The sequence below is a fragment of the Labrus mixtus genome, chromosome 23 (genome assembly GCF_963584025.1).
Source record: "Labrus mixtus chromosome 23, fLabMix1.1, whole genome shotgun sequence".
Classification (NCBI taxonomy): domain Eukaryota; kingdom Metazoa; phylum Chordata; class Actinopteri; order Labriformes; family Labridae; genus Labrus; species Labrus mixtus.
In genome coordinates this window covers 8653165-8679367 of record NC_083634.1, presented here as the reverse complement: position 1 = coordinate 8679367, position 26203 = coordinate 8653165, and the positions used below count along the sequence as shown (strand labels likewise).

Sequence of the window (26203 nt, the reverse complement as noted above, 5' to 3'; positions counted from 1 at the left end):
TTACAGCATGTTGTTCCAGGTTTCTGTTAAGCAAGCACATCTGAGTGGAATTTCTTTCTTTAGAAGATTTTGATGTGAAATAACTTCTTTGGTTAAGGCCCGGTCAAATCCCATATCACATAGCAGTTACACCTTTACCTTAACTGTCCCCTTATTACCATCAATCCAATCAGTAACAGATGCACCATTTAAACCAGCACATACAAAGACCCCCCTTCCTGTCATCAGATCACGCTCTGATTGGACTATTATACGATCTCTCTAATGAACCCGTGTCCGTGAACATGGAAACACACTGAGAAATTAGCTGAGCGTCGTCAGTCTGATGAAATGCACATGAATTAATCATCCCAACCATCATGTGTCATACAATTACCTTCATCTTCCTCGCGTGATCGACCTGGGGAGCTGACCTGCCTCATCTTATATTAACATTCACCCACCAGAACACGCCACGCATTTGAGCGTACCTCGGGAAGCCGAGCGAGCAAGGGGAAGTCAAAGTTGAGCTTTGTCGCCGAAGTTGCTTAGCTGCCGGTCCACGTGCACTCTTCATCAGTTCACTGAGAGTTTAGGCGGCACTCTCGTGTTTGTTTTCCCTCCCTACAAAGATACAGAGGACACGTCGCCCTCCTCTAAAAAAAGGTGTGTTGAATACTGAATATATCTGCCGTCGGTTCAGCATATTTTCCGTGCCGAGACAATATGTCTGTAAAAGAGTAAACACAAGTTATTTTGAAGGCGGAAGCGTGACAGGTTTTGCTCATAAAACCATAAAGTAGGCAGGGGGAAGTGCGTTAATTAGCCATTTTGGAGGATAGCGACAGATAAACACTGTTATCCAGGACAATAGGCAGAAAAAAGGGGGAGCTAATATTTGTTGGGAAATGAGGAACTAATTCCATGGCCGGGGTCTGCAGAGATTCCACAGTGGAGATAAGCCCAGCTATGAATAAGTTATGCTTTTGTGCCTCTTTTTACCTCCTTCGGTTATGAAAAACAAGGGAGGGAAAGAGAGAGCAGGGGTGCTGGTACACAAATTATCCACTTTTATTTTGGCGTGGCTGATAGCATGTACCCTGTGCACCAATTAGGAAGAGATAATAGGTCTATTTTGCACATGAGTGTGTTTTTATAATCAGCTCCTGATATGCTGGAGATAATTTAAACTGCTTTGTGATGAAAATGGCGAGAACAACAACATAATTTAGTTATTTGGTTAACTGGAATTAGTCATGGAGGTTTTATGAGGATGTGATTGTGTTGCATGCATTTTTAATTCGAAATAAGACCAGAAGACAAAGTGGATTTGTTGCTGGAGTTGACTTCTTTTACCCAACCAATTCTGTTTGACCATTGCTGTTTATTTCCTGGCAGATTCACCTGCCAATCAATTCCCTTTCCGCTGACCTCATGTCTTAATGTTTTTGAACAGAGAGACCGCTGCACCACAGTGAGAAAATTCTGGAGCAGGTGTTGGAGTGGAGTAACCTGGACTGCCCCAGCTCTGCTTATCTTGTTATAAAGAAGTTTTCAGAGGCCAGAAGGGAGGAGGATGGGAAAGGTGCAGTATAACTTGTGTGTTGAGTATCAGGTTGTTATTTCATCAGTAGAAACATGTTCCTATGTTACGTCAACTGTGACATGAAATGTATGAAATGCAATTGAGATAGTATGGAAACTAGTTAGCAAGAGAAGTTGGAACAATTAACCAGTTGTAGAGAATAAACAGTTAAAAATGTTGCTATTGGCTTAAATTGAGATACATTATTTTTGAAATTTGCCAATATCTGATATGCTATATTATCAACCAAGATGGATGGATGGATAGTTGGGTTGGATGGATGGATGGATTATATTCGAAATTTGACAATATCTGATGTGCTGATATTATCAACAAATATAGATGCATGGATGGATAGTTATGTTGGATGGATGGATGGCTTAATGGATAGTTATGTTGGATGGATGGCTGGATAGTTATGTTGGATGGATGGATGGATGGATAGTTATGTTGGATGGATGGATGGCTGGATAGTTATGTTGGATGGATGGCTGGATGGATAGTTATGTTGGATGGATGGATGGCTGGATGGATAGTTATGTTGGATGGATGGATGGCTGGATGGATAGTTATGTTGGATGGATGGCTGGATGGATAGTTATGTTGGATGGATGGCTGGATGGATAGTTATGTTGGATGGATGGATGGATAGTTATGTTGGATGGATGGCTGGATGGATAGTTATGTTGGATGGATGGATGGATAGTTATGTTGGATGGATGGATGGCTGGATGGATAGTTATGTTGGATGGATGGATGGCTGGATGGATAGTTATGTTGGATGGATGGCTTGATGGATAGTTATGTTGGATGGATGGATGGCTTGATGGATAGTTATGTTGGATGGATCGATGGCTGGATGGATAGTTATGTTGGATGGCTGGATGGATAGTTATGTTGGATGGATGGCTTGATGGATAGTTATGTTGGATGGATGGATGGCTTGATGGATAGTTATGTTGGATGGATGGATGGATGGCTGGATGGATAGTTATGTTGGATGGATGGATGGCTGGCTTGATGGATAGTTATGTTGGATGGATGGATGGATGGCTGGATGGATAGTTATGTTGGATGGATGGGTGGCTTGATGGATAGTTATGTTGGATGGATGGATGGCTGGATGGATAGTTATGTTGGATGGATGGCTGGCTTGATGGATAGTTATGTTGGATGGATGGATGGCTGGATGGATAGTTATGTTGGATGGATGGGTGGCTTGATGGATAGTTATGTTGGATGGATGGCTGGATGGATAGTTATGTTGGATGGATGGATGGATGATGGATAGTTATGTTGGATGGATGGATGGCTTGATGGATAGTTATGTTGGATGGATGGCTTGATGGATAGTTATGTTCGATGGATGGACGGCTTGATGGATAGTTATGTTGGATGGATAGTTATGTTGGATGGCTTGATGGATAGTTATGTTGGATGGATGGATGGATGGCTGGATGGATAGTTATGTTGGATGGATGGATGGCTTGATGGATAGTTATGTTCGATGGATGGATGGATGGATAGTTATGTTGGATGGATGGATGGCTTGATGGATAGTTATGTTGGATGGATGGATGGATAGTTATGTTGGATGGATGGATAGTTATGTTGGATGGATGGATGGATAGTTATGTTGGATGGATGGCTTGATGGATAGTTATGTTGGATGGATGGATGGATAGTTATGTTGGATGGATGGATGGATAGTTATGTTGGATGGATGGATAGTTATGTTGGATGGATGGATGGATAGTTATGTTGGATGGATGGACGGCTTGATGGATAGTTATGTTGGATGGATGGATGGCTTGATGGATAGTTATGTTGGATGGATGAATGGCTTGATGGATAGTTATGTTGGATGGATGGATGGATAGTTATGTTGGATGGATGGCTTGATGGATAGTTATGTTGGATGGATGGATGGATGGATAGTTATGTTGGATGGATGGATGGATAGTTATGTTGGATGGATGGATGGATGGATAGTTATGTTGGATGGATGGATGGATGGATAGTTATGTTGGATGGATGGATAGTTATGTTGGATGGATGGATGGATAGTTATGTTGGATGGATTGTAATATATATAATATGATAATTACATATAAATATTAAATTTACAAATAAATACATTTAGGGATTAAACCGACTGAAAAGTTGTGGGCTGCAGCCTTGGCTTGTTATTTTACACAACATACTCTGTTAGGCAACCCTTTAACTGCACACCAAGACGGGGGATCCAGAAGCCTAGTGGTTAGTGTGTGCGCCCAATGTATGGAGGCTATGCTGACGGTGTTGTTTACCTTTTTGGCTCATGCAAATGCATCAGAATCATTTGCAGTTGTTTTTATGACCAGCTAAAAAAATCAGCGCAGGAGCTGAAAGCAACAACAGAAAACACTAACCTTTCACAACCAAAAAAGCTGAAAACTGCTAATTACAGAGATTTTACCTAAAAAGGCCTTACATGACAAATCTGTTATCTTGACTGATATGAGACTACTTCATTGATTAAACCAAGCAACAACTCTGTAAGTCTTTAACTGTTTTCTTTGCACTTTACAACAGACCAAAAGCAGTTTATTAAAGGCGACTATCTGAAGTTCAGCGATGGATCCTCCAAACTGCTGTCGGGGCACAAGTTCCAGGATAAATATGTTGTCCTCCGTGCTGAGAAGCTGCTGCTCTACAGAGATATCAAAGTAAGGACACTTTTATTTCAGCTTTATCTGCTGCCACATCGACTGTAGACAGGCAGTAGTGGGGGGGAAAGAGAGAGAGGCTGTATCACATGTTTCAAAGCTTTTTAGAGGCGTGTTAATTTCATCTCCCTGGTGACTTGTCCATCTCTTGGATCCAAGTTTCAAAACCATGACCACATAATACAACATAACCATAATGGCGGACTTCCCACTCGCTCTTGAAAAGGAGGAAGAAAACAGTGTGTGCTTCAGAAAGGACCAGCATGGTCCCTGGAGGGCTTTTCTTTTCAGCACATTTCTCAAGCTGAAACATGGGATTTGGAAGGAAAAAAAAAAAACACAAGGAGTGTGAAGACATGTTAATAATTGATGGAGGTGCAGTAATTCTGGCAGGAGGGTGAATAGTGAGTGGTGGTGTTGTGGGGGTGGGTGCCTTTACTGGAAGTGTTTCTAAATATCAGGTTGCAGGAGAATGTGCCTAATTGCTGCGCTAAATACAAAGGAAATTAGAAGTGTTACTGAGATTTAATTGATATTCGTTGGCCTCTACAATTATTGCCAGGTCTGTATTTAGCACAAATTAAGTTGGATGAAACAGAGATTGGGTGGTGGATTGGTGATGCGGGGGTGTCTGAGGCAGCCTCACAACTTTGATTCTGTTCCTTTTGTTCTTTTTCTACTTTGTTCTGGGCTCCTTTGCTGTTAGGTAGAAAAAAGAAAACGTTTGCTGCTAATGATTTCAATTGATTGTTGTGTTGGTGGTTCATGAAGCTGAGTTTAATATCCTTACGTACTTTGTTCATCCAAAATATCTAAAACTAGCCGTCTTCTTTTCCAGGGCACTAAAGCCGAGAAAGCGATCCAGCTACACTCTGTGAAATGTTACCTCGGCCTGAGGAAGAAGCTCAAACCTCCAACCAGGTAAACGCACAAGAATCATTTATTTTGGAATAAAGACGATTTTTTTTTATAGAATTAACCCAAACTCAGGTTCCTGTTAGCTTGTTTTTACCCTATAACCTCATCCACTGTAGAAGACAAGGAAATGTGGAGGAACTCTTTTACAATAAAATGCATTATTTAAAGATGTTAGAGTAAATGCATGTTTAACCTTTGACACAGTTCCTGTTATAACTGTACCAAAAATCATTGTGATGAAGTGCATGATTGGCCAATTTCATCACTCTAATCAAAGCTGCAAAATACAACATCTTTTATAAACCGCCATCCAGGTAATTTGGGTGAATGCACAAAAAAAAACCCTGAAATTTAATTATCTAAATTTGAATGTGAGTCAATGGCAAAACCATTCAGAATTCAGATGCATTCCTTTCTGTTGTATTTTTAAAGCATTGAACTCAAACTTTGGATCCTGTCGGCTTGTTTTTTTTATTTTTATCATTCTGCTGCATTCACCGTAAAAGAGCGGAATATGTGGATATGAAATCCCAACAGAATATGGAAAAGTTATCAAAGTAAAAAAAAAAAAAAGTTCCTATTTTTTCGCACGTGACTGCAAATTCATGGCTGATTTGACCGCTCTGGCAAATTGCACATCCTTAAACCTTCATAATACGACATATTCTTTGAAACCTTCATAAAGTTGAATTGCATTCAATTGCACAAAACATATCCCCACATTTCAATGTAGGCACTGATGCAAACATTTTATTTTGAAAGAATGAACTCAACTTTATTTCCTGTCGTCCTGATTTAATCACAGGACAACATCCACTGTTTAAGATATTTAGCTGAGTATTTCACAATAAAACGCATCATCATTGGGGGACATAGTTAGCCTAGTGCAAGCCTTGGTTCAAATCCGACCTGTGGCTCCTTTCCCATATGTCATTCCCCACTCTTGCTCTCTCCTTGATTTCTAACTCTATCCACTGTCCTATCTCCAACCAAAAGGCAAAAAGCCCCGAAATAAACCTTTAAAAAAATGCATCATCGTGTGGAGAGAAGTAGTCAAAGCTATAAACATGTTTGTCCTTTGACAATATGACTTATGCTGATGGATAACATCTAAAAGAACAATCATCCTCTGTGGTTAGAGGATGATACAAGGCTGAAATCCTTCACAATAAAATGCATTGTGTTTAAAAAAACACAGTTAAATAAACATCCCTTTTGGGGAGACTACCTCTGAAAATGCATCAAAGAAACAAACTGAAATGACTGTGATTGGCTGCTTAAACCACTGCAGAAGTTTGCATCTGCTATAAGCTGCAGAATATAACATATGATATAAATTCAGTCCCCTAGCTTGGGGTTTGTATTTTTTCCCCAGCCCCTGTAAAATGCAATTTATGTGCATTTATTCATTTGCTGCAATATTCTGTGTTTCCATCAGCAAAGTGGTTTTCATTGCCATGCGCATATTACAGAAAACCCTTGTTGATCGCCCTGCTGCGGCGAGTCTCTCTCCCTCTGTGAGCAGCTAATAAACTCACATTACCACAGTTTTTTTTTTTTTTTTTTTAACACCTGCTTCTGTACGCCGTTAAATCACAGGAGGTAGACGTCCTCGGTCAATCAACAATAATGAGCCTCTGCTCTTTGTATACATGTCCAATCCCTCCTGGCATATTTGGTGTGATAAATCAAACATTAGTACAAACTATTTTTCTGTAGTTCTTTATTGTTGCACACACATGGCTGCTTTATGAATGTGGTCAAACATGACTTATTAGGGTCCAAATAACTCCTGTATTTCTTCGTGAGTACAACCTCCTGTGTTATTAAGACAAACTGGTGTTCTTCAGCATTGCTGCGGTTTGTTTTGGAGAGTATTTTCTCCGTAATTGTGCGCAACAGTTTTGTGTATTTGTCCCCTAAAAACGATATATTGCGTTTTCTCTTCCCTCAAAGTTTAACATCACCAGCACATACCCCTGACCCCTTTCTTATTCCTCACTGTAACACAATTGATTAAACGTAATTGCATTTTAACAAATACAAATTATGAATCTCTGCGTCTCCGGATAGAAAACGCTGCTGCTCCTGTTTTATTTTAATGATCCTCCATGATTATAATTTATGACACATGCCACAAACCCTTTTTCCAGGTCTTGTTGGTCAAACAACGAGGAAATATATTTTTTTTTTTGAAAAGCCAAAGCCAATATTTCACATTAATTCCTCATAATTTTCCCCATGTCGGAATTTCACCGTCCGGGGGAAGCATGAAAAATGAGTCTGGCGAGCTGCTGTCTGCCGTCCTTCAGGGGGGCTAAAAAAAAAATTTAAAAAAAAAAGTGGATAAGAGTGAGAAAGTGTTATGCTGGAGAGAGAAAGAGAGGAGGAGGTGGGGGGAGAGGGACAGAAGGAGAGAATGATACAGCGTGGAATCATAGATAGATACTGTTGAGTGGGCTGCGGGAGAAGTGATACGGCGAATAAAGAAATAAAGACGGAGTGCTGAGAGCGTGGTAGTGAGAGGGTTAGGAGAGGCAGCACTCCAGCACCTCATTAGGTAGAGGTCTGTCTGTGAGCGGCCTACTGCGTGGTTGGATCGGCTGCCTTAACTCACAGGAGTGGTGCTCCAGGCTGCAGGCTCTCTCTCTCTCTCTCTCTCTCTCTCTTTCTGCACCCACTTTCCCTTTGTTCTTTCCTCACTTCTCCTCTCCTGTTCAGCAACAGCTGTGAGAGGTTGCCTCTTCATTACCACTGAAACAGACATAGGTACATGTATACACGCTGCATGTTCCATGTAATTACTCCTTTAAAGCTAGCAATGTTCGTTGCAGCTTGTAAACACCACGTTTCAAATGTTGCCCCTCCTCCTGGGCTCATCACAAGAAAGCAAACACTGTTAGAGCGTACATTTACTGCGTGTACCTACACTGCAAGCTTCCTGAGAATATTACATTTGTTATGATGGAAAAGCCAATGATTAAGCCAGCTTGCACAAGCTAATGGCCTGTGTTTGGCACCTGCCTGTCCAACAGAAAGCAGGCCAACTCTGCAGTCAGCGGGTGAAAGCCAAACCAAGGTTCACACTCAACTTGAAACAAGTTTTATCCACTTCGTCTCACTTTGATAAAATGTTCTCTTCTTTGCCGCTATGTCCAAATTCGCAATGTTATCAATTTACAAACTCGCCTGCTAGCTGTCATTGGCTGGGTAAACACATCCTCCTCCCCATCCAGAAACGTCAAGCGTCAACTAAAACATCCAAAGACAGACAGAGGACAGACTCCTACACTAAAACTAATGTACAGAGGCCCATAAGTGAAGATTTTTTACAAGTCTACAATTAATTTATTAGGAAAAAGCTACTGACTCTATCTTTAAGCATTGAAAGAATGTTGCACTCTGGGAAAAGGGATCTGTATTTAGCTTTTAGCTAAATCCTTGGTAGAAAGTAAGAAGGACCTTTTACAGAGTTTTTGTTTTTTATGTGAGATTCAGGTACTCAATAAGTGCTGGAGGCGAAAACATCAAGGAAATTGTTCTGTTTTTCAAATTCACTACAATCAGTCGATATATGAGTTACAACAACAAAATAAATAAAATGTATGTTTACAGCACCTTAATAAACAAATGTGTAAGAATAAACAGAAAGACAAATAAAAAGGAGGGGGGTTAAAATCTGGTTGAATGAACAACTTGGGGTTATCATCGGACATTTGGCTACAGGAGATGGGGATCGAACCTCAGACCTTTCGGTGGAGAGATGACTGACTCTTACCACTGAGCCACAGCCTCCATACATTTACAATGCAGGAATTCTACAACTTACAAAACAACAGTTTACAATTCAGTTACTCTCACAGCAAAATGTACTTGAGGCTAGTTGAGCCTTGATTGCATTTTAATAACTGGTTTGATCTGTTCTGAGGTTCTATAGTTCAATATTCCACATGTCTTTTTGAAAAACATGTTTATAACCTTCATCTTTGTGTGAAGGCAGTGTTACAGGACATTGTAAGTTTCAGTTTTGCAGAAGCGAACTCTAAAAACTGTGACCTGTCTTCTTCTTGTTAAACAGCTGGGGCTTCACCGTCTACACTGATAAACAACAATGGTGAGTGCGTGCAGAGGTTCTCCATTTCATAATTGATGAGTCTGACTTTTCCCCTTTCCCCTTGAAATATCCCTCAAGCGAAAGACTCAAGTGGTACAGTGATTTCAAAATAATAAAAAGTTAAAGTTAAATCCAAGTGGGTAAGTAGTGGAGCTATCAGTGTAGGTAAAAATATATGAGAGTATGATAATGAAGCATACAATGTTTTTTCTTGTATACATGATCTGCTCTTACAGTTACAGGGCTACAGTCAAGTTGACAAATATTCCTTTTTTTGATATTGGGATAAATAAATTCAGAATTCAGTGTCACACTTCTGAATTCAGTGAATAATTCTGACAACACTGAGAATAGAACAACATCTGAAACAATATCTGAAAGTTCAAGAGAATGCTGGGCTTTCATGTTTAGCCATGCTAGCAACAAGCCTCTGCTCTGGCTGAAAATAACTTGTTTATGCGTGGCATATATTTTGGATTTGGTGCTAGATAGCAACAATAAAGCACAGCACTAGCAATACCATATAGCACACTAGCATGCCGAGCTCCACTGTAGCTAACAGGGCTATTAGCATGAACTAGTTAACCGCTAATAATTATTTTATTTTGATCGCGATTGATCACATGCTATTTTGTCCCTTTAGGCGCACCGTAGATTAGCCTCCGCAGTGTCTCCCTATAGTCAGAGTGATGAATGGAATGACACCACTGAATCTTTGAATGCCTCATTTCATTTTCAAAAACTCTCAGACAGCTCAGCTGACGAGTCCAAAGTAATATCCACCTTAAGACATCAAACATTTCAGTTTTTTACAGTTTCCTTTTAGTTTTTCTTCTGTAACAAAAGTTCTCTTTTCAGAGGTTAAGTTCATGTCTTCACCTTTGATCTACCAGAAGGTCCTTCGTTTATTTCAATTTCATCGTCTTAAGTACAGCATAAGACAGAACCTTTTTTATTTGTATATAGTATATATATATATATATATATATGCAAATTAATAGAATTTCAAACATGCAGTTGAAAGTTTGATTAATCGCAATTAACTATTGAAATCTTGTTATTTGTTCGGATTAAAATTTGAACCGTTTGACAGCCCAAGTAGTTCCCTTTTTTGGTATTAACCACCAGCGAGACTGAGAAATAAGCTTCATCACTGTTAGCTTGTTAGCTTGACTCACGGCCTTTTCAGCATGATTGAAGCCATTTCTCAATTGGGAAATCTTTTTGGGCCCCTGTGTCTTCAGGGCTGCTTTTCTGATTTATGCAGTTTTGATGAAAGGAAAAGAAAAGAACGTAGGCGATACATTTAAACAGAAAAAATTAACTTGTGGATAGGCAAGTTCATCTAGTTTACAGTGAGACAATTTGGAGTGAATTTTGATTTGCAAACTTTGATTTAGTACTTAAGTACTTTATAATATATGAACAAGTTAACTAAAGTTCAAACCGAACCTGCAGTATCCGACTGGTTTTATATCAGCCATCGTCTAATGACTGCTGCAAAGGCGTACTCTGCCCCATCAGGTTCATGTAATCATAGGTTATATCTGCCCACATACCATCAAGTCTACTTATTCATATTGATCAATGAACTGAATCCCCTGAGAAGATCGCCGCTTCCAATCCAGTCACCTGGTTAGAATTAGTGTGAAAACGATGCAGTGAAATCAGCGACTTCTTTAACCCAGCTCTTTTCCTCCTCAGGCATTTCTGCTGCGAGAAGAGGGAGGCGCAGGTCAGCTGGGTGACACACATCATCAGGATGAAGGTAAGATGACGTGCAGCAGAGAGATGTTAAGAGTGCACTCATGCAAAAAAAAAAAAAAAAGAAAAAAAAGCTTTACCGAGCAATGAGATAAGCAGAGCATGCAGCGACTTTGGGAGTGCAGGAGAAGTTTATGTATCCTCTCTCTCTCTCTCGCTCTAAACCTTTTTTACTTTTGTGCTGCAAGCTCCCCCCAAAAAATATCACTGAATGTGACACGCACGTTGTGGCCACATCCGTCCTTATTTGGATGAAAAATACGCTCGATTACGGCCGGAATGAATCACCTTTTTTTTTACAATCCATATCTCAGAGCAAGGAGATATGATAAATCATATTTATCCCAATCATCCATTTCCAGTCGCAGTTAGGCAGATGAAATAGAAAAACAGGGGGAAGAAGTGTAAAGTTTTCGAGGTCACTCAGCAATAACATAAATCACTTTATGTGGAAAAGCTGTGAGAATAAGGTCAAGGCGACCATAACAATCGCATTGTGGTGCTTAGCCGCGAGATACAGCTAAGTGTTGTTGCTGTCAGTCGCTGACACAGCACATATGGCATAAATAATGCAAGGCAGAGCAAACACAGGCAGAGCAGCGACGGATGTGTCATATATATATATTTTTTTATTTCTCCTTCTAAAATTCATTCCTAACTACTTAATAGTGGAATAACTCTCTTCTCCCCCTCATTAGACTAAATTTATGGTCTATTTTCTGCTCATTTCCAAATAAATCAGCAGAACTCGGAACGCCACACTCATCCCTAATTTAAAAACCTTATCTTGAGCTTTCACGGCTCTGCGTTGTTGTTTTTTTTTTTCATCTTGTTTAATCAGTGTTTGCTCTCAGCTCGGCTTCCTTTATGGGAACCTGTCTGCAAAAAAAAAAAAAAAAAAAGGGTTGTTTATCACAGGTGCTTACTGTAAAAGCCTTTTAGTGCCTTAGTTTGGGTTCACGAGTAAAAAGGGCAACACTGTCTGCGAGGAGACTGATCTAAAGGGAAAGGCAATTTTTGTCTGTTGTTTCGAGGTGTTTATTTCTGCGGCTTCAGTGACTTTACTCTGCTCTTTGCAGAACTCTTCGCTCTGCAACAGCTAAATCTATAGCAGACTGGAGGCGGCTAAAAAATATTAGGATTCTCCCCCAGAGTCCGCTAAATATCAGGATTGTCAGCTTCCAACGTCCGGGGCTCCTGGGAAGGACACGGGGCTCGTGGGAAGGGCAGAGAGAAAGTGCAGATGAGAAAAGTAGACAGAGAGCACTTCAGTGGTCTTGATTTGCTTTCTCTTACTTGTTAGTGAGCATTGTGCGCTGACAGTTTCCATAGCAACTACCAATGGAGGACCTAATTTTTTGACGCAAGCTGCCTGGAATGGATGGTGGGGTGGGGGTGGGGGGGGGGGGTTGAGCGTCGGAGGGTTGGAGAAGAGGAGGTGGTAAAAGGTCCAAGGACGAGTCGGAGCTGTGATGAAATAAGGATTTGTTAAAGAGAGACAGTTGTGTAGGTCAGGGGGGTCACACTGATATAAAAGGAGACATTGTTAAAGAGAAAGTTTAGCCAGAGATCACAACACAGTCGGATCGCTGTGATGGAACGGAGGATCGTCACCCTCTGACTTATTTTGAGATGCTTGTGCTCGCCTGGCTAGCAGCAATTTATATCTATACATCCCGCATAGTCACAGCAACTTTTTCTTTACTTGAAGTTGTTTTATTTTGAGTCATGCTGCAGCTCCAAAAAAAGTGCAAACATGACTTTTAGATGAAATAAAGGCAACACATTTATATAAACTTTCTTTCTTTTCCTCATCAATCATAAAAAGACAACTTGTATTTTACTGTACGGCTAAATCAGGCTGTTTGTTGTGTGTCTGCAGCATGGGTGTGACCTTTTTTCAAAGAGCCTCAACACAAAAGAAGCTGCAGATCACACATTCTCCACAGGGGGAGCTGTGACTGAAGGCCAGAAGAGTCCACCTCACAACCACAACTCAAGCAAACAGGTGAGAAATCAAAAGCCCTTTTCAGACGGCCTTTTTTTTTTTCTTTTTTTTTTTTTTTTTTGTTCCTCGCAAAAGTGCCGTAACTAAGCTCAGCCATCGTCACGTCTTTGTGCATTCATAATGATTCCGCAACAGCGTAATACATGTGCGCCAGTCTGGGAATTCACATTACGTTTCAGCGTTGCGAAAGGGGCAAAAAAAGGCCTCCGAAAAAGACTTCATGATTAAAATTGTACGGTGAACCCAGCCTCGTGATACGTTTGCTAAAAGCAAAACTGTGGTAGATTCAGCAGAAATGACCAAACAATTACATCTACAGAGCAAGAACAAATGACCAAATAATGCATCTAATCATCATCTCTTGGTATTATCCTGTTACTCAACACCTTATTAGTAATTAAATAGAATTTGTAGATTTTGGCACAAGAAACTCTGCTGATTTTGGGACAGAGTATAAGTGTCCCCTGTCATCTTCAGTCCATTCTAACCTTCTATTATCTGTCACATTTCCCCCCAGCTGCCAGACAGGAGGACTTCAGTTGAAGACGTCAAACTGAGGCCATCCAAGGCCACCACTGTCCCCTCGAAGACGAACAACACGCTTAAGACCCCAGAGGTCCCGCGCGGGAGACCCTCTGTGGATGTCTGCCAGCCTCAACACTTCCCCTCCAGGTCTCTATCCAGACGCTCACAGCCCATGCCCTTACCCCTCCCTCCCCAGAGCGGCTGCAAGACACTCGGCAGGAGGCCCGTCCTGGGCGGCGAGGGCACTATTCCGTCTAATCTGCTGAACGAACTCAACTTGGTGCTGAGCAAGACAGGCCGCAGTGCCAAGAGCAATGATTGACAGGAAGAGGAGTCAGGAGAAATAAGAGGTACCTCGAACGGTCAGGCAAACATTACAGAGCTGAATAGTGAAGAGAGATGTTGCGACTGACAAAAAAAAAAAGACCACACATTGCAGATCAAGAGAAAGTAAGCAGCTTTCATAAGAGGAATTCATAGCCTGGAGACCGATTTTGAACTTGGTTATATAAAGGGATGTAGATGCACAAAGGGGGAAGTGGAAAACAGGTGCAGGAGACACTGGAGAGGTCATACAGACCTTGACTGGACAGCGCGCTGACCCAAGCACTACAAAGCGTGATATACTGTATATGCCAGAATTTGTGACGAGAATACATTCAGGGGTCAAACCTCAGAAGTTTTGGTCACCGCTTGCTACTTGCTTTTAAGTTTCCAGGTCCTTTTAAAAAGAAGCTGCTTGGACCACGTCTGAAAAGTGACGTGATAAGGTAAATAAACTTGTTTTTTTATAGCTGTGTAATGTGGTTGCACATATGAATATAACAGTAAAGTAATAAATCTCAATATTTTTGTAAACATTAGTGGAAAAGTGACTGTAAATGTGTTTAGAAAAGCAAAGGGACTGACAAAGATGATAGATAGATAAAGCTGTATAGATAAAGGATGGAAAATGGCAAGTTTAGTGCAACCTAGTCATTTATGTAGCTAATGAACTCACGTTTTTGTATGTACAAGATACGATTTGAGCTTCTGGTGGGGGAAAAAGTTTCATACGCACTTATTTATTTGCTATTTTTCATGTCTTTCTTATTTTACCCTTTTTTTTTTTTTGTACAGTTTCCATCAATGTTTTCACTGTAACCATTAGCTAGCTACAATAGCAGGGATTTTTCAGCATCATGCCCCAATTCCAATTTGCACTGCCTGTCACCAAATGTAACTTACAATGTAAAATAGAAAGATAACAATAAAAATCATACTTAACCATGTATTCTTACTTGATGAATTGCATTTGGTCTACAAGTCTGAACACCTTCCTATTTAGTGAAAAAAAAGTTGATGATAAATGCTAGTAGCCAATTTTAGCAAACGCCTGTTAACATTAGCTGTTTTTTAAAATGTCAAAATATAGAATGTCTGCCCCAGAAGAGCAAGGTAAGTAATCATCTGCTGTCAGACTCTAGTGTTGAAAAGTTAGATTACATTTCATACTGTTGAAAAAGGGCTACCGATTGCGAGAGGTGTCACCATTTCTCTTTCGAATTAGATGATATGAAGAGCCAATCTCTGACTTTTGTTATTTAAATTCCATTGAGACAGGATCCGATACAATCGTCAGACATTAAAGGTCACATATTATACTCTTTTTCAGAAAGAATAAATACGTCTCAGAGCTCCCCAAAACATGTCTGTTTCTTGTCATTTGATCATGTCTATAAACCCCTCTACTTCAGCCCTGCTCGGAACAGGCTCTTTCTGTGTCTGTACCTTTAAATGAAAATGAGCCGTGTCTGACCACGCCCCCTCTCTGGAAGGGCTTGGGTGGCTTTGGCTTTCTTGCACCCTGCCCCTATTGTTTACTTTGAGAAGGCAGACTCAGAGGGCAGAACAAACACCTAGCTGTGGGAGTGTCACCCACCTGGGGGAGGGGTTACTGCCCTTTGTGATGTCACAAAGGGAACATCTCCAAACAGCCGGTAACGACATCATGATGCAGATTGGTATATCTGTCAGGTCTGTCCTCAAGAGGAGAAGAAAACAACTTTTAAAAAGTTTGTTGTAAATGGATGGATCACTTCTCGATGGCCTTTCAGGTCGTCGGGGAAGCTGAACTCTGATTGACTGTTGCGACACAGAATCAATCAGATTTGTGGCTCACGTTAAAATATTTGACCTATAATGGATTGTTAGCTTCCTCATTCTCTGTTTAAAAAGACATCTTTAAAATAAATATAAGAGTTATGGCCAACTCTACCAACTGAGCCACTTGTGACTTCTTGTGTAAATCAGTGTACATCTAGTAATGAAAGATACAGATGTACACAGAACAGAAAACTCAAAGTACTTGGTCTTTTTCGATTCTCTAGTTTTTATTTTATTTTTCAAAATCCAAAACAAAAAAGAACCAACCAGAATTTACATTTTTAGACACTATAAAATCCATTATCACCCCTTTGCCCTTTCCAAAGATTAAAATGGAAATAACAACAAGCAAAATGGACTCTTTCATGGCATTACATATAAATGTAGTATTGTCAGAATAAAGCAGAAACATGAATGTATGGCTCCAAAAGAATCTTTTAATCTCTTTGTTTGTTTTTTGTTTTCCTATACCTACTTTGAAAAAGCATGCAGTGTTGCCTTTTATTACTTTCTTCTCCACACTGCTCTCTAATGTGGTTCATCTTGTTAGTCGGTGCAAAATAAAAATGTATTTTTTTGGCTGATAGCTTTTGCTCGAAAATTCTCTTTCCTGTGTTTTTCACAGGAACAGTTTGTAGAGGTGTCTGTCACCGTGTCAGTGGTTAACAGGAAGACGGATACACGCATCAATATCTTGTGGGGCAGATTGTCACTTTCATACTCTAATTGCTTGAAAATGACAAATAAAGCAGGTTCCATCAGATAATTACAGCGAGGAAATATGTGTCAGTGCAGAAGGAAAGCTATTAAAATAATCCTGTGAATAGAAGAAAAAAAAAGTCATATGATGATAAAAATGTGGGATAAACATCATCGTTGTTTAATGATGATTGCAGAGATTGCATTCCGGTTTATTGCGCATCATGATTGTTTTTTCTCCTCGCTTCAAGTGCGAACTGTTTTTTTTTTATAATCTGTGTTTTATGTCTATTTAATTATTGCATCTGTTCTCTGCAGGTCCTTTTTGTCCACCAGGTAAATCAGCTCAGAATATACACGGTACACAGGGAATTCAGTGAGACATGCTGCATGTGCTCAATGAACATATCTGCAGGAATGTGAGACCAGATGTGTATTTCAACATGAAGACTTCTGCGTCTTTATCTTATTTATATGTAATTAAATCGTCATTTTATTCATAGATTTCATCAAATTCTGCTTCTTTTTTTTTCATAGTGCGATATGTAAAAATAAACCCCTCGTCTCAAGTCGCACCCTCCTGCTGAATTATGTATAGCAGTCTGAAAATGCACACGTAGGCATTTGTCGCACAGGTTCCTCCATGAAAAATTCATATTAACATTTTATTTTCATTATGCCTCATATACCAGCCGCTTGTCTTTTGTTTCATGTCCTTATATTCCAATCATAGAGCCGCCACGTTTTTGCATTCATGGTCCGAGCATTTCTTATTAGGGCTTTGTTTGCACTTTGCATATGTGTGTGTTTTCGTTCCTCGCCTGCATGACTTATATAACTGTATTTATTGCAACTGTGGCAATGAGTATGTTCCTTCTTAATTGGCCTGTTGAGTCATTCCAGTCTGTGTAGGTTTGCCTTTGTTTAATCCCTCTTTGTTCAGGTGTTATTTTGTTAAATATGTCTTTATTGTACCCAGTTAAAACACATTATTACTGACTTTAGATGAGCACTCTAAAATTCTACACAAAACTATGATTTTACATCACCTCCATGTACTTGTATATCTCCTCTAGCTCCTCTGCAGCATCCCTCAGACTGTCATCTGTATGTACATTTACCTCAGCTGTCCTCAATGTCTGTATGACCCAGCATTTTTTTCCCATCCCCTTTGAGGCCAATAGTGTACCAAGGTTACCATATGGTGCAAGAGAGCTCAGTGAAACGCTCTGCAAAGTCATTATGTATCGACATTGACCACAGCACCCTGTAGAGGTAACCACTTGTGTGGCTGCAATGGTGGAAAATAGTTTATTTTGCTTCAATACCAATCGAAGACACTTTTGCAGATTACTTGCATTGTACTTTTTTGTACTTGTACTCCACTGCACAGATTAAGGCAATACTTTAAATATTGTATTAATTACTCCATTAACTTAGAAGTAGAGTTACTGATTATTATTCAGGGTTAAGAGCGCACATTGACACAGATTAAACTTGTACACTACAATACATCTTTTATACTCATAACCAGAGCCCCTAATTCTTGTCCCTTTTGTGTCAATTTGGAGCCCCCTGTAATGTTCAGTCGCTGTAATCTGTTAACGTTCCCCTCTCAATCCCTCTAACAATTTAATTGTAATCTTATTGAAGCCTAAATAGATCAAACACAAAATTTAATTTTTATGACCCAACACATTTATCCAGTGACCCATTGGAAGGGCCTGAACCACTGAATTCTCAGACTCCACTTAAAGGCACAGTATGTAGATTCCGCCACCAGGGGGCTCTCAATCAAAACCATAACAAAAAGAGTGTGTGAATTTTGAATACCACAGATAATGCTGTCCAATCCAACACCATCCCCTTACAACACATACGATATTCCTGCTGTTGTATTCATTTGCATTAGATTGTACCAGTAGCTTTACAAACACAATTTGCCCACTGAGGCTTCTCTCTGCATATTCAATTTGATAAAAAGTTTAAGACAAAATCCACCTGTAGTTTAAACAATAATATAATAATGGAAAGCAACAATACATATGAACATAAAGGGCCAACCCTATTTGAATTCCATGTGACCCCATGTTGGGTTCTGGGCCCCAAGGCTTGGAAAGCCTGCTTTAATAAATTAAATCATTTATTTGGTATTTTCATTTCACTTATTAAATATGAATCATTATATTTTTGTATAAATGGATGAAATTCATCCATTCTGGCAACCAACGATGCTTCAACGTGAAACTTAAGGATTCAAACATATCGATCCTATTATATCTACAGAACTAAATGAATCCCTTTTAACATAAAAACACATAAAAAAAAACCTGGAGCATGTTTTCGAGACAGCAAAACTAAGGACCAAAGCAATTGTATTGAACAAGCCCAACCTTGGAACTGCAAACATGGTCTTTAGAATAAATTTTCCTGATACTCAACTTATAAAGGAGTATTTCTACTTCTGTATTTTTTCTTCTTCTTCTTCTCAAGGTAAACTAAATATCTAAAGGTTTGTTCCTCCACCGGTTAGCCGTGTGCTCTGAATCATACCGCTCATACAGAGGTGTACAGTAGCAGAGTACCTGAGCTGAATGCAGTGTTAACATAGTCAGTGTCATGACAGAAAGACAGAGACGGGGGGGGATTAGAGCGAAAAGGAGCGAGCCGATATGCTTTAAAAGAGAGAAAAAAATGAAAAGTTATTTCAAAAGAACAGACATGAGCCCTCTGATTCGACGTGAGATGCTTCTCAATTAAACCTCAGAGCCTGTGGGTTGTTTTTTTTTTTTTTTTAAACAAGGCATGTCAGACTTAATCTGATGTAGTTTTGGAATGTAGAGGTTATTGATCAGCCCTCAGCCTTGTGGAAGTGTCCACTGAGGCCGTGATCTGATCTCCCTCCATCTTTGGTGTTCACTCACTTTGTCTCCGTCTGTGAATAATGCAAACATCAAGGGCTGAAATAAAAGAGAATGGATGAGTGACAGGTCTCAACACTGATCTAATATCCTACATCTATATATCCAGCCTCATGCTACTTTCTGAAACAGGCGTTCAATTAAAAGACATATCCTTTACAGCCATATGCCTTATCTTGGATGCTTAGTCATTTTTTAGCGGTAGAGAGAAAAATGCTAAGACACCATATTGACTTAAAACACACCAGATGTCCACAAAGATAGCACAGGAAAATGAAGATATCTATGCTTTGCGTCAGACTACTGTAAATCACAGCGAAGGCACTGTTAAGTCTGACATACTGCAGCTGTATAACATGGACATCGAGCCATGGCCCGGTGATTTACATTTCCAGAAAGGGTAAGCCTTATATTAATGGAGCCGTCCATTTTAGCGGCTATAAATAGCTCACAGCACAAAGTCGTCCCACTGCTGGCTGCCTTTTTTTTTACGCTGATCCACACATTCTGCCCTCTAATCTCAATTCTATTAATGTCTTGGGTGATATTTACGACACATGGACCCTTTTAGCCTGACACGACTGTAAAGTATATGTCCAAACCAGCCAAGCTTTATCTAATTAAAAGCCTCTGCAATTGCAATCCAACTGGGATTGAGTCTTTAAAACCTCAATCAGTTTCTTTTTTCCTCCCCTGGTTGAGGGAGAGGGGGAGTCACCACAGAGCTAATAAAGACGGGAATGTAAACATTCCAATTAAACATTGACATGGAATAAGGCTGCAGATCATTTTCAGATTTTTCCATTATGGGAATTAGAGGAATTTCGCCAGATGGAAGGGTCACCACAGTGATAACAATGGATTTATTTGGGTTCCAACCTTACTGCCCTGTAGCTGAAAAGGATTTGTATTCCCAAACTGTTTGCCATATGAAACACTTGTCTTCCTGTTTCCCACAATGTTTCCAAGATAAATGGCTGCTGGAGATTCGGTTATGTTTAGCAAGTAGCGGCTAATGTAGCCATACATTTTCTTCATTCAAGCCGAGATGTTGCTGTTTGAGATACGGGGATGTTATCCTAGGAGCTGCCATTTCAGCCATGAATCACTTTCTTCAAGTTGATGTGGCTGTTTGAGATTGCTTTGTGTTGTTGTAGTAGAGGTTAACTATCTATGCATCCCTACCTGAAAGCAGGTATGTTGCTGATACTGACTAATGTAGCCACGAATCACAACATTAAAGTTGACTTGTGTCTGTTGGAATAGTGAGACACTACCAAGCTGCATCATGGGAAGTGCAGAAGTCAATCCTTTTGGATCTTGACTTCGGACAAAAAGTCCACATTTTTGTCCCCCTCCACTGCATTTTTCTTGAATTCTGTTTCTTGCAAGTCCAGCAACTTTATAAACATCTTATAGGAAATCTCCAGAGGAGCCTTTTGGAGTTAAAAAATAAAATCCTAGAGTTGAATAGTTGGGCATAAAACTGCTGTCTCTTGTTGGTGTTGGAGTGAGTTTGGTTGATTCAAACAACCCAAGTCTGGCGAGCTGTGTATATGAGAGTCTTAGGGATTTGACGAGGGATCGGCACCTTGAGATAGAGAGAGGCTTTGAGACACCCAGAGAGAGAGAGAGGGACTGAGCTGTGAGCTGATCAGGGCGGACCTGTGAACCCTGCGGCCATTTCCATTTAGTAATCCACTCCAGAGGTGGAATGAAAAGGGAGGCCGCGCTGACCTCGGCGTACCACTGTCCAATTGGCTGCCTCCTTTTCGCTGTCGGCAAAGCAAGTAAAGGAATGGGCAGTTGTAAGCAAAGTAAGAACAAGTTAGAGGGAATAAGAGACAGGTATGCAATTTTAGCTATTTCTGTTAGCCATATTTCTGAGGTTTTAACATTGCAAAGAGAGAGTTGGCAAAAAAGGGATGCTCAACTATCTCCTGACCCCTGTATCCAGAGAGTCTGTATTGGCTTTCCTTTCACATGTAGGACCTTGACCAAGCTATTAAAGCAGCAACCAGCTACTTGAAGTGACCAGCAACAACCCATATAAGACAGTCAGCAATTTGTTGTGCACCATCATGCCCCCAAGCTCTCCAAACCACACCATCCCAAGGACACGGATATAGATTGGACACCATTGATATGGATTGGTAGGACGAGCATAATATGTTGCCTCATTCTCAGTTGATTATTTATTTATCCCCTTCTAATCAAGAATGCCAGTCCACTCAGAGTAACCTTCATCTAAAGATTGTTAGGTCTAAACTAAGTTAACAACACTCGGGGTACAGAAGTGGCAAACTTGAAGAGATTTCAACATTTGCTTGTTAAAGATGCATAGCGGCTCTTCAGAACGGCAGGGCAGATGTCCTCTGAAGTTTAGGTGTCCTTGACAAGTGTTTGGTAGACTTAATGTCTGACTCACACACACTCTGGGACACCATTCAAATAGGGTCCAGGTGTCTCATCATTATTGCATCAAAATAATTAGGTAGTAGTAGTAGTAGTGAGTCAGCGTGAACTCAAACTCCACTTAGCTGATGACTGAGAAGTTGTTTTTAGTTTCAGAGGTATATTATTTCAACAGCAGTGCAAAGATCGTAATCATTCAGTATTGTTAATACATTATCCAGTTATCATTAGTTGTATGAAGGCTGTATTGGATAACACTGGCATATAGACAGGAGCAATGCTTGATCACATTTAGCACAAGCATATGGATGCTAATCTGCAGGGAGGACTGGAGGCCGGCGGTGTTAGCGCTTATAACGCTAGCCATACTCAGTTCAGTAAACCAAATTACATTGTTTGCCCACGGACACTTTTGAATAAATTGTGCTAAATTTGAATGTTTTCTGAGTGTTTTCTCACCTTAAGACTAGTAGGTTCAACTAAATAAAAAATGTATGTTTAAAAGACTAGGAAATCGGTCAGCTCGGAACATTAGCAAATGTTAGCAAATGTTAGCAAAGCTCAGATAGTTAGCCTAGTGCTGTGACAAATAATGTTAACTGATTTGCTCTGGGATACTTGTGCAACTAGGATACTATTTTTTAGCATTCACCCATTTTTCTGTCGATGAAAATAACAGTGGCCACAGTTTCCACTATGAACTGGATACACAGTTCAAAACTACCAATTCAGTTTATCTACCGATGGCATAGCAAGCAACGTGCAAATGAGTGTGAGTGCGATCGGTAGTGATGGACAGTTGGATTCATACACTGTTGGACATACAGTGTATGAATGTCTGTAAATGGTTGAATAAGACATTCAACCATTTACACAGGTAGTGTGAAATGCGCTTCAAGTGGTAGGAAAACTAGATAATTTAGCATTTACCATTGCAAAAATACTGTGTAACAACAGTGAAATATTTGGTCTGACTTTTCTACGTTTATTCCATGTCGTTAGCACTGTGTTATGTTAGCCCCCTTTTTTATTTAATGACAATCATGTCTTCAATGACAACACACATACAGGACCTGCATAGACCGAGTTATTAGTTAGTGATGTCCTCCGACTTGATCTGATGGCATAATTCTTTCCATTTGATTTTGTCTCAGCTATGTTATTAATATTCAACTTTATAAAAAGACTCAATAGACTCCTGTTCTTTTTTTTTTTTTTTTTTTGCTTTTGGAAGCCACTGGATAATTTATACACCTTTTTTTTCATTTCTCACTGCATTCAGCTTTACTTAACCCGCTGAACCGTATTCAGCGATTCTTTGTTCACACTATAACTCGCCTCAAAGCTTTTTCAGAGTAATGTGTCTCTGAGTCTGAAGGCGCAATTAACCAGAGGAAGAAACAATCACACAATTTCATCTCATAATTGATATTAAGCCCTTCTATATGCAAATGATTGAAAAAGATCCAATCGCGCCATTTTATTTGATAAGACTCTGAACTCTATCATAGCACATATCATATAACACACACACACTCACACACACATCTACACACACGTCTTCCCTGAGCCAGGCTGGTCTTTTTTTTTTCTCTCTCCTGATGGCGAGATAATGACCCTCATTGGTGTGTGAGATTTCTGATTAGCAGAAGAACAACAATGACTGCTAATTACCACCTGAAAGACTACGTTGCGCTGATAGAAGATTCTTTTAGCCCCATGGCTCGACAAAATGGTGTGTGTGTGTGTGTGTGTGCACCTGCGTGGCATTGTGTACTCGTATGCGGTTGATTTCCCACCAGAGGATAGAAAAGAGATCGAGATAGACCAAGGGTGAGGGGCAAGTGGTCTAGTGAGACGCAGTTAGAGAGGGAAAGAGAGAGAGGGGACAGATGAAAAGAAAGGCAGTGATGATAGACTATTACAACGCAGATACATTGACAATTCCCCTTCATTTGTTTTTGTTTTTTTTAACTCTTCACAGCCTCATTTAGCTAAATGACGCGTTCTTTGTCTTGTCTGACCATATCAAAGTCACAGATCGTGGTGAAAAGTAAAATCAAAAAAGAGAGTGTCACAGCAGCACCATTTTCATGAAATGCTCCTTAGCGTAGCACAAAAAAACACACAAAATGATGTTTTCACTGTTGCTAGGAGATGCAAAGATTCCTCAAATGAAAAGGTTACAGTAAATGAGTGTTTTTCCTCTAGTTTCGGAGTACATTTGGAACAATCTTTCTAAAAATCACTCTGATTTGTACTGGTACCATGAACATCCACTGAGCTCTTTTGCTTTGTGAATTCACGTTTGTCAGGCCAAGCTGAATCTTCGCTTCACATGCACTTCAAGGACTCGTTCGCTTTGATGTGTCCCTATTGCTCTGGCTGCGGTTGCTCTGTGCTCTCCAGCGAATTGTTTCTGAATGAATATTTGATTCAACTTGATTACCTATCGGTTTGGTTCAATATGGCATGCATAATGAAGCACAAGGAAGGCACATCAAAAATGCACCCCAGAGAGCGGCTGGGGGAGTTGACGCTCATCAATAGTTGGAGCTTCAAGTCTCTAATGAGTAAAGTGACATAATGGACTCCCCTCCCACCCAATTTCTTATCTCATCTCCCAGTCATGTTAGCTCGTGTCCATCTTTTTAACTGATCATTTAGGTTCCTAACCAGGTTAGAAGCAAGTATCTTGATGGACATGCCTTAGAGGGAAATAGATTAGACGGTAGATAATGGTTAGCCATCTTCTAAGGCATGTCAATATAAGCAGACCTCCTGCTGTTATCGATGCTTATTTCAATGGTTACCAACGTTCTTCTAGCAACTTTCTCTGGAGATAAATGCACAACATTTTGAGAGAAGAAATAAAAATGAGAAGATACCATTTTTGTTTAAACATGCCCTTTACTAACTCAAAGCTGTTTTGTTGCTACATCCTTACTTGCGGTATGGCGAGAACCTTGTGCTATCTAATGTAAGCAAATGTTAGCAAACATTGAACATGGAAAGACATTTGAGTGTATGGCGCTGTCTTGAAGTGCACTTAATTTTAAGACTGTCATTATTCTCTGCTACTATGGTACCATTTTCTTGTTTGGCATATACGGCCTTATAAGCCCTTTTAAACAACATCACGCTAAAGATGCTGAAGAGTGACATATTGCTCCAAACCTTTTTATTTTGCTTATTGTGAAATTAAAAGTACAATTCATCAGGGATGGGGGGGGCCGGTGGTCTAGTGGTTAGTTTGCGCACCAAATGTTCAGAGGCTGCGGTCTTCGAAGCGGGCGGCCTGGGTTTAAATCCGACCTGTGGTTCTTCACGCACATCACTCCCCTCCCTCTCTCTCTCTCTCTTTCCTTGACTTCTACAATAAAAGGCATAAAAGCCCCAAAATTAAATGTAAAAAATTCTACGGTATATTGACATCATATTTGATTAAACATTTCACTTTTTAATTGTTCCTTTTAACTGTTTTCATTTATTTTTAATCCTTAACAAGTTCCCTTTTCCGTGGTTTCAAAATAAAAGCAGGGTTGAATATAAAGAGCTAGTAAAGCACTCTCAGACAGTACAAACACTCAAAAAAAAAGTGTTTTCTTTAAATGCAAAATAATGGAATTTCCAACATATGATATAAAATTTATTTAAATATGATTAACTATTGAAATTTTGCAAATAATCCTGATTTAAAACAAATTGTGTGACAGCCCAACTATAAATGGATATTTCAATGTAGATAAAGAATCACAAGGCAAATGACAACAATGTTGGTACTCTCCATTGGAGTATTGTCCATCAGGCCTCGACTGTTTGCAGGAAATTGTCCACCTAGCAACACGTTGCCGAACTGCTTCATCCGCTAAAGTATCTGTAACAAACGGCTAACCACGACACCCTGGCACCTCCAGAGGCTATCTTGTGAATTTAAGTTTAATTCAATGGCGATTATTACTGCAACTAAATCTCTCTGGCTCCTCATTCAAGGTGTCTCATCAAATGGGCTTGCAATGGTTAAATATCTAGTACTTCACAAGAAAGGGAAAATATATCAAATACCCATAATCCTGTGATGTAAAAGCACAGAACCCCCCGATTCCCTTAATCTTTTTCGATTTGTCTTTGAACGCCTTTTTTTGAGATATGGAGCCCCTTGTTTGGGAACCACTGCTTTAGGCCTCGCCAAAAAATACAATGGCATGCCGCCTAGCACCGCTCATCTGGCTCTTCCTCACCGCGGTGTATTGAAACCAAATCCTCCTGTCTTCTGATTTTTTTACTCCTTTGTTCCTTCAGTACTCTCCTTTTCTTTGAAGTATTAAAGTTTGCCAATGTTTTCCCTATAACTCTCAACTCCAATCGAACACTTCCTTGCAGCCGTCCTTGGACTAATCCATTCTCTCTCTCTCTCTCTCT

The 26203-nt window shown here is 39.9% G+C and overlaps 1 protein-coding gene and 1 long non-coding RNA gene across 2 annotated transcripts in view; one reads left to right on the top strand and one right to left on the bottom strand.

Annotated features, from left to right (window-relative positions):
- Positions 1 to 14872, top strand: part of arap2 (ArfGAP with RhoGAP domain, ankyrin repeat and PH domain 2) — a 142365-nt gene extending 127493 nt beyond the window's left edge. Inside the window, exons 27-33 of the mRNA XM_061032084.1 lie at positions 1436 to 1564; positions 4139 to 4272; positions 5111 to 5193; positions 9269 to 9304; positions 11009 to 11072; positions 12951 to 13076; positions 13594 to 14872. Of these exons, the coding sequence (XP_060888067.1) occupies positions 1436 to 1564; positions 4139 to 4272; positions 5111 to 5193; positions 9269 to 9304; positions 11009 to 11072; positions 12951 to 13076; positions 13594 to 13923 (902 nt within the window). The 3' untranslated portion in view covers positions 13924 to 14872. The remainder of the gene's footprint in view (positions 1 to 1435; positions 1565 to 4138; positions 4273 to 5110; positions 5194 to 9268; positions 9305 to 11008; positions 11073 to 12950; positions 13077 to 13593) is intronic.
- LOC132958995 (uncharacterized) overlaps positions 11688 to 26203 on the bottom strand; it is a 110132-nt gene continuing 95616 nt past the window's right edge. The window contains exons 3-4 of the long non-coding RNA XR_009666855.1: positions 12365 to 12535; positions 11688 to 12282 (exon numbers count right to left, since the gene is read on the bottom strand). This is a non-coding gene — a long non-coding RNA (uncharacterized LOC132958995). The remainder of the gene's footprint in view (positions 12283 to 12364; positions 12536 to 26203) is intronic.